Source organism: Neovison vison, chromosome 11 (genome assembly GCF_020171115.1).
Source record: "Neovison vison isolate M4711 chromosome 11, ASM_NN_V1, whole genome shotgun sequence".
NCBI lineage: Eukaryota > Metazoa > Chordata > Mammalia > Carnivora > Mustelidae > Neogale > Neogale vison.
This window is the reverse complement of record NC_058101.1, coordinates 122,478,017-122,493,084: the sequence shown is the minus strand read 5'-3', so window position 1 is coordinate 122,493,084 and position 15,068 is coordinate 122,478,017. Positions and strand designations below refer to the sequence as shown.

The 15,068-nt window shown below is 35.4% G+C and overlaps 1 protein-coding gene across 1 annotated transcript in view; it reads left to right on the top strand.

The window, feature by feature from the left end:
- Window positions 1-15,068, top strand: part of CDS1 (CDP-diacylglycerol synthase 1) — a 66,032-nt gene that overhangs the window by 37,052 nt on the left and 13,912 nt on the right. Inside the window, exons 6-8 of the mRNA XM_044224617.1 lie at window positions 11,126-11,184; window positions 12,762-12,844; window positions 14,121-14,208. Coding sequence (XP_044080552.1) covers window positions 11,126-11,184; window positions 12,762-12,844; window positions 14,121-14,208 — 230 coding nt within the window. The remainder of the gene's footprint in view (window positions 1-11,125; window positions 11,185-12,761; window positions 12,845-14,120; window positions 14,209-15,068) is intronic.

Genomic DNA, 15,068 nt, shown 5'->3' with positions numbered 1-15,068 from the left:
GGAGAAACAGGTTCCCCACTGAGTAAGAAGCACAATTTGGGACTTGATCCCAGGACCCTGAGATCATGGCCTGAGCCAAAGTCCAATGACTGGGCCTGAGCCCAGTCCAATGCGGGGCTCCATCCCAGGACCCTGGGATCATGACCCAAGGCAGATGCTTAACCAACTGAGCCACTCAGGTGCCCATTAATGTCTGTTTCTTGAACCTTATAAGGGGTGCATGTGTTTACTGAATTAGTTAATCACCAATAGAAAAATTTTAAAACAACGTCATTAATTTATGCTTTCTGTCTCTTCAGCTTGATTTTGAGCTCCTTGAATGGAAATGCCTGTCATACTCATTTTTTGTATCTTGTTTATCTTTACACAATAAATATTGTTTGATTGTCCATTTTCCTGAAATGCCCTCTGTCCCATCTTTTGGACTTTTGAATGTCTTCTTTCTCCTTTACTTCTCCTGACTCCTTTAGAAATCTCATTCATTTTTGTTCTTTTTGAATCTGCCTCTCTTCAGTCTGTTGGGTGACTGGATCTTCGGAGCTCCCTGGGGACTCTTTGATATACCAGACAACAGGATGTACACATCTTTGTGTGACAGCACCAGGTGCAGGGCAGGGTACATAGGTGGAGATCAGCAATAGCAACTACACCTAGTTACATATTAAAAACTGTATGTTGGGAAACATTTAAGTGAGTACTTCATTATACTCGAGAAATCCCATTTTTAATTGGAAATGTAACCATACAGAGATTCTTTATTAATTAGGAAAAAAGTAAACTATGGATCCAAATAGACAAAGTTATTCTTTCCATAGATTTGTTGAAATAGTGTAATATATTTTTACACATCTAAACATAAAGTACACACATAGCTATAGGGTTGTGAATGAAAAATAAATTTATGTTTTTCAGATGGTTTTTCTTTAAAAATAATATTTCTTAGATATTCTTGGAAAACACTTTATACCCTTCCCAAATTCAGAAAATTGTATTATCTTAATGTATCTAGGAGTCAGACAATTCTATCCCTTATGAAAACACCCCAAAAGCTGCATGTTACTGGTGATTTAACAGTGTAATTAGAGCAGGTAAAAGTGAGTAGCCAAGACTGTCTTGGATAAAATCACCATTAGGAAAATACCAAATAATTCTGTGGTCATTTTGTTTGAAGAAATGCTTATGGGTTAATGGTATTATATGATTTAAAAAATGAGAAAACCATACATTTGAAAGCAGTATTTGTGAGAATATAATCACAACTAATGATGTTGGGAAGTTCCCAAGATTGTGTTGGGACAGTCTGTGAGTCCGTTTGGGTAGAAGTGGAGTTCCAGAGGCATCTGTCTTGTCTCTGCTTAGCCCTCACCACATTAGCCTCTGCACTAAGTCCAGTTTACATTCATTCACCTCTAACTATGAACCAGTGGCTTAAAACAGAATTTACATTGTTCTTTGAGCCACGAAATAAGTCTACCTGCTCTAGAATAAAAACTTAAAAGCAATGATTTTTAAAGAGTTTTTTTTATGCTGCTGGTGATTTCAAAACCACGAATTTCATGTGTTATTTTCTTCCCCCTCCCAGGTTCTTTTTTTGTCTCAAGAAAGTGACATACAGGTTTCAGTTGTGCTTCCACTTGAAAATGTTCCCATGTTTCTTTTACAAATCAGTCAGGTTACTCTGTAGGTGACAAATAGGAGGTGAGATAGGACCTGGGAGCCAGTATGTATTCTCTTCTTTTGTCATTATCCTTTTCACTGACGTTTCAAAATAGCCTTCAAAAAGTTGCTCAAGGAAGTTGCTGGTTGATTCTTTGCTCTGGTCAGAGTAGTAACAACCTTGCTTACTCTGGTGGGTAGAATTGCCTTGGTAAATATTACCTATAAATCTGAAATCTAGTACTTATTTCATATGGGATAGATTATCTGACAATTCATTTTCTGTTTGGAGAACTCATGGTGACGATATTGCAGAATAGAACGGTGGGCGCCTGTTTATCTGAAATTAAGCTTAGTTTATGCATTTGCAGTATCTAGCTCTGTAAAAGAATATTTCTCTTTATTTTTTTTAAGATTTTATTTATTTGAGAGAGAGAGTGAGAGAGAACATGAGAGGGGAGAGACTCAGAGGGAGAAGCAGACTCCCCACTGAGTGGGGAGCCCAATATGGGACTCGATCCCAGGACTCCAGGATCATGACCTAAGCCAAAAGGAGTTGCTTAACCAGTTGAGCCACCTAGGCACCCCAGAATTTTTCTCTTTAGAAGTTTACTGATATATGGGGCAAAAAGTGCTTCTCATTGCCTCCCATTATTTTTGTATATGATTATTAAATTTCAATTAGGCAGAATTTTTATTTAGTAAAATGTCATTGTAATAAAGTTGTGGGATATACACATAAACACAATACATAAACGTTTGCTGTTTGTAAATCTTTACATTATTTAAAGTGTTATATTTTACTATAATTATTATAATATGGTTCTGAGAAACTTCAAGTCATTCTGTTTTTTTTAAAGATTTTATTTATATTTTTGACAGAAAGAGTCAGCGAGAGAGGGAACATAAGTGGGGGGTGGGGATGGGAGAGGGAGAAGCAGGCTTCCTGCTGAGCAGGGAGCCCACTGTGGGGCTCCATCCCGGGACCCCGGGATCATGACCTGAGCTGAAGGCAGCTGCTTAATGACTGAGCCACCCAGGTGCCCCAATTTCAAGTCATTCTTAACCTGAATCTTACTGATAATAGTTTATGGAACCACATGACTCTTGAAAGTCAATAAGATCTGAGGATTTTAACTGTTTCCTAGCCCTTATTTTTCAGTTAATTAATAAAGTCCTTTTTGTATTTTTCTTCATCTGTTAAATGAAGATAATAATATACATCATAGGGATATTGGAAGCATTAAACAAGTTGATATTTGTAAAATGCTTGGATGAGAGCCTGGAACATAGTAAGTGTTCAGTAGATGTTAGCTACCCTATAATTATTATTACTTTTTATATTATGTAGAGATTGAAACATTCTGTACATACACTTGATGGATTGATATAGCAAATAAGTTTTTCATAATGATACTTTGTGCTTTTTTAGTATAGTTGACACACAACATTATATTAGTTTCAGGTGTACAACATAGTGATTTGACAAGTTTATACATTATGCTATGTTTAGCACAAGTGTAGCTACCATCTGTCCCCATACATTTCTATTACACTATATCGTTGACTGTATTGCTTATGCTCTGCCTTCTATTCCCATGGCTTACTCATTCCATAACTGAGTGCCTGTATCTCCCACTCCCCTTCACCCATTTTACCCATTCTCCCACCACTTCCCTTCTGTCAACTGTCAGTTTATCCTGTATTTATAGGTCTGGTTCTGGTTTGGTTTTTTTTTTGTTTGTTTGTTTACTTACTGTTTTGTTGTTTTTAGATTCTTCATAAGCATGAAATCATGTGGTATTTATCTTCCTCAGTCTAACTTATTTCACTTAGCATAATACTCTGTGTCTTTCCATGTTGTTGTAAATGGCAAGATCTCATCCTTTTTGTGGCTGAGTAATATTCTATTGCATATATATACTGTATCTTCCTAATCTGATTGTCTCTTGATGGACACTTAGGTTGCTTCCATATCTTGGCTATTGTAAATAATGCTCAATAGACATAGGATGCATGTATCTTTTCAAATTAGAGTCTTTGTTTGGATAAATGCTCAGTAGTGGAATTACTGATTCATGTGGTGTGTCTATTTTCTAATTTTTTGAGGAACCTCCATACTGTTTTCCACAGTGGTTGTAACAATTTATATTCCCATTAACAGTATATGAGGGTTCTTTTTTTCTACATCCTTGCCAACACTTGTTATTTCTTGTCTTTTTAATTTTGGCCATTTAATTTTGGCCAGCACCCAGTTACCCCCTCCTCCCACTCCCCTCCCATCCAGCAACCCTCAGTTTGTTTCCTATGTTTAAGAGTCTCTTATGGCTTGCCTCCTTCTCTGATTTTGTCTTGTTTTATTTTTTTCCTCTCTTCCCCTATGATCCCGTTTTGTTTCTTAAATTCCACATACCAGTGAGATCATATGATAATTGTCTTTCCCTGATAGACTTATTTTGCTTCACACAATACTCCCTAGTTCCGTCCAAATTGTTGCAAATGGCAAGATTTCATGTATTTTATGGCCAAGGAACATTCCATTGTGTATATATACCACATCTTCTTTGTCCATTCATCTGTTGGTGGACATCCGGGCTTTTTCCGTAGTTTGGCTATTGTGGACATTGCTGCTATAAATATTGGGGTGCATGTGCTCATTCGGCTCACTACATTTGACCTTTGGGATAAAACCCAGTAGTACAATTGTTGAGTCATAGGTAGCTCTATTTTCAACTTTTTGAGGAACCTCCACACTGTTTTCCAGAGTGGCTATACCAGCTTGCATTCCCACCAACAGTGTAGGAAGGTTCCTCTTTCTCCGCATCCTCGCCAACATCTGTCATTTCCTGACTTGTTAATTTTAGCCATTCTGACTGGTATGAGGTGATATCTCATTGTGGTTTTGAGTTGTATTTCCCTGATGCCAAGTGATGTGGAGCACTTTTGCATGTGTCTGTTGGCCGTTTGGATGTCATTGCAGAAATGTCTGTTTATGTCTTCTGCCCATTTCTTGATTTGATCATTTGTTCTTTGGGTGTTGCATTTGGTAAGTTCTTTTTAGCTTTTGGATACTAGCCCTTTATCTAATATGTCATTTGCAAATATCTTCTCCCATTCTGTTGGTTGTCTCTTGGTTTTGTCAACTTTTCCCTCCATTTCCCTGATGATTAGTGATGTTGAGCATCTTTTCATGTTTACCATCTGTATATCTTTATTGGAAAAATGTGTGTTCAGGTCCTCTGTCCATTTTAAAATTAGACTGTGTTTTTTTGGTGTTAAGATATAGAAGTTCTTCACATATTTTGGATATTCATACTTTATTGGATATATCATTTGCAAATATTTTCTCCCATTTAGTAGATTGCCTTTTGTTTTGTTAATGGTTTTCTTTGCTATACAAAAGCTTTTAATTTTGAGGTGGTTCCAATAATTTATTTTTGCTTTTGTTTCCCTTGCCTTAGGAGACACATCTAGAAAAATGTTGATGTAGTTGATGTCAGAGAAATTACTGCTTGAAATCTCTTCAAGGATTTTTATGGTTTCAGGTCTCACATTTAGGTCTTAAATCCATTTTGAGTTTATTCTTGTGTATGGTATGGTGTTAAGTAGTGGTCCAGTTTCTTTTGCATGTAGCTATCCCATTTTTCCAGCGCCATTTATTTTTATTTTTATTTTTTAAGATTGTTATTTATTTGACAGACAGATCACAAGTAGGCTGAGAGGCAGGCAGAGAGAGAGAGGAGGAGGCAGGCTCCCTGCTGAGCAGAGAGCCTGAAGTGAGGCTCGATCCCAGGACCCTGGGATCATGACCTGAGCCAAAGGCAGAGGCTTTAACCACTGAGCCACCCAGGCGCCCTCCAGCACCATTTATTAACACGACTATCTTTTTCCCCATTTTATAGTCTTTCCTCCTTTGTCATACATTAATTGGCTGTATAATTGTGGGTTTATTTATGGGGTCTCTATTCTGTTCCATTGATCTATTTGTCTTGTTTTTGTGTCTGCACCATACTGTTTTGATTACTACAGTTTTGTAGTATATCTTGAAACCCACTAGTGTGATATCTCTAGCTTTTTCTTTTTCTTTCTTTCTTTCTTTTTTTTTTCCCCCCCTTTCAAGATTGCTTTGGGTATTTGGGATCTTTTGAGGTTCCATACAAATTATTTGTTCTAATTCTATGAAAAATGCTGTGTGTATTTTGATAGGTATTGCATTGAATCTGTAGATTGTTTTGGGTAATATGGACATTTTAACAGTATTATTATGATCCATGAACATGGAATTTCTTCCCATTTGTTTATGTCATCTTCAGTTTATTTTTGTTAATGTTTTATAGTTTTCAGAGTCCAGGTCTTTCACTTTTTGGTGTTAAGTATTTGGTTAAGTGTTATTTTTTCTGGTAAATTCTCTTAATTTCTCTTTGTGCTACCTCATTATTAGTATGTAGAAACACTACTGATTTCTCGGTATTAATTTTGCATGCTGTAACTTTATTGAATTCATTTATTACATCTAGTAGTTTTTTGGTGGGGTTTTTAGGATTTTCTGTAAATCATGTCCTCATCAATTTAACTTTTACCAATATGGATGCCTTTTATTTCTTTTTCTTGTCTGATTGCTATGGCTTGGACTTCCAGTACTGTGTTGAGTAAAAGTGAGGAGAGTGGGTATCCTGTCTTATTCATGATCTTAAGTTCTCAGTTTTTCATCACTGAATATGCTATTAGTTACGGGTTTCGTGTGTGTGTATGAGAATGTATGTGTATATATACATACTCTAACCTCACTTTGTTGAGACATTTTTTAAAAATCATTAATGGATATTGGATTTTGTCAAATGCTTTGCAACTGTTGAGATGATCATGATTTTTATACTTCATTGTGTTGGTGGTGGTATATCACATTGGTTGATTTGTGGATATTGAATCATGCTTGCATTTCCAGATTAAATCCCACTTGATCCTGATGAATAATCTTTTTAGGGTATTGTATATGATTTGCCAATATTTTGATGAGGATTTTTACATCTATGTTCAGGAATATTGACCTGTAGTTTCTGTTGTTTTTTTTTTGTGGTATCTTTGATTTTAGTATCAGGGTAATGCTGGCTTTGTAGAATATATTTGGAAGTTTTCCTCCTATTTTTGGAATTGTTTGAGGAGAGTAAGTATTAATTATCTACGAATGTTTGGTAGAATTGACCTGTGAATCTGTCTAGTCGAGGGCTTTAGTTTTTTAGTGGTTTTTGATTAGTGATTCAGTTTCTTTACTTTTAATCAGTTTCTTCAGATTTCCTATTTCTTCCTGATTTAGTTTTAGAAGATTGTATGTTTTTAGAAATTTATCCATTTCTTTTAGATTGCTCAGTTTGTTGGCTTATAATTTTTCATCATAGTCTCTTATGATCCTTTGTATTTCTGTAGTTTTAGTTATTACTACTATCTTATTTCTGATTTTACTTGGGTTTTTTCTCTTTTCTTGAAAAAGATAGTAGTCTTGGCTAAGGTTTATCAATTTTGTTTATCTTTTCAAAGAACCAGCTCTTGGTTTTGTTGATTTTTTTTTCTACTATGTTTTTTTGTTTCTATGTCATTTATTTCTGCTCTGATCTTTATTTTTTTCCTTTTTTTCTACTGACCTTGGGCTTTGCTTGTTCTTTTTCTAGTTCCCTGAGGTGTAAGATTAGGTTGTTTATTTGAGCTCTTCTTTCTTTAGGGAGGCCTATATCACTATATTTTCTTTTTAAACTGCTTTCACTGTGTTCCAGAGGATTTTAGATCATTATGTTTTCATTTTCATTTGTCTCAATATGTGGTCTTTTTTTATTATTCTTTTGTTCAAATTTCTTTTGGTCCTTAGTTGTTAGAATCATATTGTTTAGCCTCCATATTTTTGTATTGTTTCCTTTTTTTCCCTCATGATTTACTTCTAGTTTCATACCATTGTGATTGGAAAAGATAACATGGTATGATATCAATAAATTGTTAAATTTATTGAGGTTTGTTTCAAGGTCTAATACATGATCTCTTCTGGAGAGTGTTCCATGTGCACTTAAATGTGTATTCTGTTGTTTTTATTTTTTTAATTATTTATTTATTTTTAAAAGTTTATTTGTTTATAATCTCTACACCTAATATGGGGGCTTGAATTTACAACCCTGTGATCAAGAGTCACATGCTCTACCAACTGAGCCTGTCAGGTACCTCTCTCCTGCTGTTTTTAGATGGAATGTTCTATATATATCTGTTATATCCATCTGGTCCCATGTGTCATTTAAAAACACTGAATCTTTTGTTGATTTTTATGCCTGGATGATCTATCCATTGATGTAAGTGGGATGTTAAAGTCCTCTAATATTATTGTTTTACCATCAGTTTCTCTCTTTATGCCCATTAATATTTGCTTTCTGCATTTAGGTGCTCCAGTGTTGGGTGTATAGTCGTTTACAATTATTATATCTTCTTGCTAGATTGACCCTTTTATCATTATGTAAAGCCCTTCTTTGTTTCTCATTAGTCTTTATTTTAAAGTCTGCTTTGTCTGATCTAAGTATTGCTACCCTGCTCCCCCCACCCCTGCTCCTGCTTCCATTTCTTTGGTTAATGCACTGTCATCACTTTGCTTTCAGTCAGTGTCTTTAGATCTGAGGTGAGTCTCTTGTAAACAGCACATAGATGGGTCTTGTTTCTTTATCCATTTTGCCATTGTATATCTTTCGATTGGAGCGTTTAGGCCATTTACATTTAAAATAATTATTGATAGTTATTGCTATTTTGTTTTTTTGTGTTTTTTAAGATTTTTATTTATTTATTTTTTTATGTATTTGATAGACAGAGAGAGATCACAAGCAGGCAGAGAGGCAGGCAGAGAGAGAGGGGGAAGCAGGCTCCCCGCTGAGCAGAGAGCCCGATGTGGGGCCCGATCCCAGGACCCTGAGATCATGACCCGAGCTGAAGGCAGAGGCTTAAACCACTGAGCCACCCAGGCGCCCCGATAGTTATTGCTATTTTGTTATTTGTTTCCTGATTGTTTTTATAGTTCTTCTCTGTTCCTTCCTCTCTTGCTCTTTTTATTTTTATTTTTTATAAACATATAATATATTTTTATCCCCCGGGGTACAGGTATGTGAATTGCCAGGTTTACACACTTCACAGCACTCACCATAGCACATACCCTCTCCAATGTCCATAACCCCACCCCCTTCTCCCAATCCCCTTACCCCCAGCAACCCTCAGTTTGTTTTGTGAGATTAAGAGTCACTTATGGTTTGTCTCCCTCCCAATCCCATCTTGTTTCATTTATTCTTCTCCTACCCCCTTAACCCCCCATGTTGCATCTCCACTTCCTCATATCAGGGAGATCATATGATAGTTTTCTTTCTCCACTTGACTTATTTCGCTAAGCATGATACCCTCTAGTTCTATCCACGTTGTCACAAATGGCAAGATTTCATTTCTTTTGATGGCTGCATAGTATTCCATTGTGTATATATACCACATCTTCTTTATCCATTCATCTGTTGATGGACATTTAGGTTCTTTCCATAGTTTGGCTATTGTGGACAGTGCTGCTATAAACATTCGGGTGCACGTGCCCTTTCGGATCACTACGTTTGTATCTTTAGGGTAAATACCCAGTAGTGCAATTGCTGGGTCATAGGGTAGTTCTATTTTCAACATTTTGAGGAACCTCCATTCTCTTGCTCTTTTTGTGTGTGTGTGTGATTGATGAGTTTCTATAGTCTTATGTTTGGTGTTCTCTCTTTTTATTTTTTGTTTATCTATTACAGGTTTTAGGTTTGTGGTTACTATGAGATCCATATATAACATCCTAAGTAAATAGCAGTCTATGTTAATTAAATGGTAATTTAAGATCTAATACATTCTTATTAAAAAAAAAAGAAAAGAAAAAATACCTTTTCTTTTTCCTCCTCCCCTTTTTTTATTCCCGCCTCCATGTTTTATGTGTATGAGTCACTTATGGTTTGTCATATTTTACTTTTTTAAAAATGTTTTATTTAATTGAGAGAGAGTGTGTGTGTGTGTGCATGAGAGAGCACAAATGGAGGGAGAGGGCCAGAGGGAAAAGCAGACACCAGCCGCCCACCCCCCCACCACTGAGCAGGGAGCCCAACACATACATGCCTTGATCCCAGGACTCTGAGATCATGACCTGAACAGAAGGCAGACACTTAACCAACTGAGACACCCAGGCACCCCTACATTCTTTTTTTTTCTTTTTTAAAGATATATTTATTTATTAGAGAGGATGTGAGCAGGGGGAGGGACAATGGGAGAAGGGGAAAGAGAATCTTAGGCTCCACCACCCAGTGTGGAGCCTGGTGTGGACTTGATCTCACAACCCTGAGATCCTGACCTGAGCCAAAATCAAGAGTCTAAGGCTTAACTGACTGAGCCACCCAAGTGCCCCATGTGTTTTTTTTTTTTTAAATTTATTTATTTGACAGAAATCACAAGTAGGCTGAGAGGCAGGCAGAGAGAGAGAGAGAGGGAAGCAGGCTCCCAGCTGAGTAGAGAGCCCCATGTGGGGCTCGATCCCAGGACCCTGGGATTATGACCCGAGCCAAAGGCAGAGGCTTTAACACACTGAGCCACCCAGGTGCCCCTGCCCCATGTCTTTTATTCATAATTTTCTTACGTCTACTTATAGCCATTTCTTTTCTACTTAAAGAAGTCCCTTTGGGGTGCCTGGGTGGCTCAGTTGGTTAAGCGACTGCCTTCAGCTCAGGTCATGATTCTGGAGTCCCAGGATCGAGTCCCGCATTGGGCTCCCTGCTTGGCAGGGAGTCTGCTTCTTCAGCTGACCTCTCTCCTCTCATGCTCTCTCTCTCTCTCAAATTAAAAAAACAAAAGCAAAAACAAAAACAAAAAACTTAAAAAAAAAAAAAGAAGTGCCTTTAACTCTTCTTCTAAGACTCATTTATCTTTTATTTGTCTGGGAAACTCTTTCGCATTCCTTCAAATTTAAATGATTACCTTGCCAGATAGGGTATTCTTGGCTGTAGGTTTTTTTCCTTTCAGGACTTCGAATATGGCACGCCACTCCATTCTGGCTTGCAAAGTTCCTGCTGAAAACTCAGCTCATAGTCTTATAGATTTTCCCTTGTAGGTAACTTTTTTCTCTCTCTTATCAAATAACTTTCATTCAACTGAAATTCAGGATCTGTTTTTCTGTGTTCATATATTTGCAAGGGACTAATTCACATAATTAATGCAGGGGATAGTTTTTGAATTTATACCACAGAATATATTAGGTATTTTGGAGAACACAAGATTATTTCACTCAAAAAACTTTAATTTAAAATGCTTTTTATGAGTAGGAGAGGTGGCCTTTGAGTAAATGCTAAAGTATACCTTGAAGTGGTAGAGAAAATTCGTTTATTTGAGCTCATGAATCTTATATTTTATAACATTGCACAACAAACACATGTTTTTTGTTCTTAAACAGGTTTCTGCATGTTTGTGCTGAGCTTGGTGAAGAAACATTATCGTCTGCAGTTTTATATGGTCTGTATTAACCATAACTACATGTAATAAAAATGTGCTTGCCTTTATTTTTTTTTTCTATTGTGAGAAGATCTAATCTGCTAGTTGATGTTCTGCCTAAATATGAGGGGTATTTCAATTTTGGATGACTGTTACATACAAAAGTTTTAAGTTGTACAATTCCTGAAGATTTAAAAATTTTAACTGGTTTCAAAGTATCTATGATATTTTTCTATGGACAATAAGTATCTTTATTTGTCCTTAGCTGAACATAAGGAGAACAGAACATATATTTTCCTTGTAGCTGTGGTTAGTCACACAGTTAATTGCATAATTCTTTTTGCCCTAAGGTGTTTTATGTAGTTTATCATTGAACTGTACATAGTATTTTATGAAATTTATCACTGTGTATGATGAATTTTTCTTATTTTCTTAAAAGGTAGCTAATTATAAGAATGTAAAATGGAAAATATAGTATTTAGATCTGTGAATTCATGTATTAATAAGGCTTGTTTTGGATTTGGATATATTTCCTGTTCTTTATGCTTTGCTTTTCTACATTGAGACATTCTGCTGAGCATCATCACTGGGAAACTGTAATATTTCTTAAATTTCTAATTTGGGGGAATCTTGAGGAGAGTCAAATTATCCATTAAAATCTAGAAACCATCAAGATGAGTTAGAAATAATAAGAATCTCCTATGAAAACATAAATTTTATTGGAAAAAATCATTTATGCATTTTGAAGCAACCAAAATGAAAGAGAATTGGATCTTCTATGCAGATTAAAATAAAACAATTATATTATAAATCCTCATTTATTATTTTCCAAAATGAAAAATAGGTTTATTATGAATCCAAATCTTAACAAGTTTGAACATTTTATAAATTCCAGTCAAAATTATGAGACAGATATAGAAATGTTAAGGTATTTTTTTTTCCCCATTCACATTCTACTCATACAAGTGATGCTAAAAAAATTACTAAAATGGCATCTATCAGGCTAGATGGACTTGATGAAACACACAGGTTTGAAATTCTGAAATTGAATACTGTCCTTGAATGGTACTGTAAAGACCAACTTTCAAGTATAGAATGCTGGTGTTTAAGGGTAACTGGTCCCTGCTGGTTTGAGTTATCTAAAGGCAGAAATAACTCTCTATGGGAAAAGTTACCATAATGAACTCTGAAAAAGGAATAGCTTTTAGCATTTTTAGTGCAGAATGCAGCCAGAGCAAAATGGTCCTCTCTAGATGCTGTAAGAACAGCAGAAATTTCTCATTATCATTTTAATCTAATGATTCAGGATTGTTGTATATTTTGTATATGTTTTTAAATTCAATAATGTTTCCCAGTATTGTTAGCATTCCATTTTTGTTTAAATTAAGATTACTTTATTAAATGTCTTCATGGTTTTAAGGTTCCAGTAGACCCTCAAATGACTATAATTTACTAACAACGTTTATTTTGTATGTCCCTATCTTACAAACTTTGACCAAAAGTCATGCTAGAAATTTGTGTTTCAAAATTGCTCTTGCTTCCAGGGCTGCACTGATCAGCTGTGCTCACTAATTGTTGTGTTGTTGGGCTATTAACAGTTCGCATGGACTCATGTCACTCTACTGATAACAGTGACTCAGTCACATCTTGTCATCCAAAATCTGTTTGAAGGCATGATATGGTAAGGGGACAGCATTATGCTGCTTTGTGTTTATGTCCTAGCCTTTTTAAAGCTCTTTCAGTTGGGCAGTGTCTTATAGATTTCTACTAAAATGTACTCTTTTTTGTTGTTGTTGTTGCTCTATCACTAAAATATCTTACTGAGTTTTGCTTTACTCTTTGAAGACAAACACTTCATTAACAACTTGAAAAGCCTTCTTTTTCGGCTTCCAAATAAAATGCAGGAAGTCCTCATCAAAGCTCCAAAAATTAATTACATTTTCAGGTGTACTACATTTTATGTGCCTTTTTACAAAGCATACATAAATTTTAAAAAGAGCGTATTATTTTTGTGAATGCAAAAGAACATGAGAGCTGGCTTGTGAGCAAACACTGTGCTGAATGAAAGTTGGGTGGGTTCTCCTCTGCCTTTATACAGGAGTGTCCAGATTTCAGATGGAATTACTTGCTATCAGTGACTTGAATATTCAGAAAGCATTTTTTATTTAAAATTATAAAAATTCTTAGTTAAAAACAGAATGGAGAAAAATGATTTAAGAAATCTGACAATGTTGTCCCCACATTCTATTTAAACCCATTAGTTAAAATCTTTTATAGTCAATAGGTCTTTGTCAAGATAAAATCCTTCACAGCTTTGTGTTTTGTTCTTGTTTTTAATACCAGGGTGTGTGTGTGTGTGTGTGTAAAATGAACAGAATCATTTTGAGATTGTCTTCCATATACAAACTTTTAATTGTTACGGGGCAGCTACTGAACTTAGTGGGTTCTATAAAATTAGCAGGGTTTACTATAACTATAGGCTAAGGTAGAATTAAAATTGATAGTTCTTCCCGAGAAAGAATTTGTATTAAGTGCTTGTTATAAATTTATGAGATTATATTGTGTCTAAACAAATGACTCCTTCCCATTTTGAAAGACCGCTTATTTTAATTCTTTGTGCTGTTATAACTTGTTTCTCATAAAACTGAAATTTGAAAGTCCATAGCTATAGAAATGGATTGCTTAGTATTAAAATTAAATTGATTATTTAATATTTTCCATAGCAATATTCTCCTGATATGCTGATTTATTTATAGATTTTTCTCTGCTGAATTGCATTAAGCTGATCTGGGCAAATTTACTTGATATATATCATTTCTACTAATGTTTTGGCAAATGTTCTGGATGAGGCTGCAGTATAATCCAAAGGGTTATTGCATTGGTTCTTTATGAGTCATAACCTGTATAAATGTTTGACACTTAATCATATGGACTTTTTTTTTCCGATTTTCTTTAAGGTTCCTTGTTCCAATATCAAGTGTTATTTGCAATGACATAACTGCTTACCTTTTTGGATTTTTTTTTGGGAGGACTCCATTAATTAAGGTAATGGAAAAACATCTTGAGCAAGCCATTACCATAACCTTAAAATGAGCCACTGGAGAAAATTTCCAACAATTTGGTGCTGTTGTACATTTTTATTTGTGAGGTGCTTTGATTTTCCCATAGCTGTATTTAACAGCCACAGTGTAGGGACAGTGAGCCATATTTCCCAATGATTCCATCTGGATACTTTGTGAGATAGTCTCTTGTCTGCTCAATAAGGACCTGTCTCTATCAATTATCCTTCATCTTGTGAAGGCTCATTTCATCTTTTGGCTGGTTTCTTTCTATTAGCTACAGTGCAAGTCTTCCTTCTTCCATTCCATTGTAGCAACCCTATAAACAAGTCTTTTCTAGACTCTGCTCCTTTAGCAATTTTTTTTTGAACAGGTACACTTAACCATCTTCACATACTCATGTCCATCTGTAAAGCTTTTACACCCAAACTCATTTAAAAAAAAAAAACCCTGAGGCCCTACAATAAAATACTGGTAATGCAAGTAATAAGTAAATATTAAGACAAGGGAAAGAAAAATACACATGAGCAGACCATGTGGTTTTGCCTTTGATTTGGTTCTACTTACAGTCAGTGGAGGCAAAGAAGGAGAAATGAATTGTTATACAGTTCTCATTTTGGAGAAGAAACCAATTCCTCATGGAAAAATCATAGAACTAATTACTTTTAAACAAACTTTTCATGTTGGGGCTTTAGATAAGATTCACTCCATTCATGTAGAATCTTTAATAATATTCCCACAAATATGTTAATTGGCTCTTTTGATATTACTACATGAAGGCAGTTTGGAGGGACTGAGACAGTTGTGCAGGTACCAAACCTGTTTTATCAGAATGATACAGGAGAG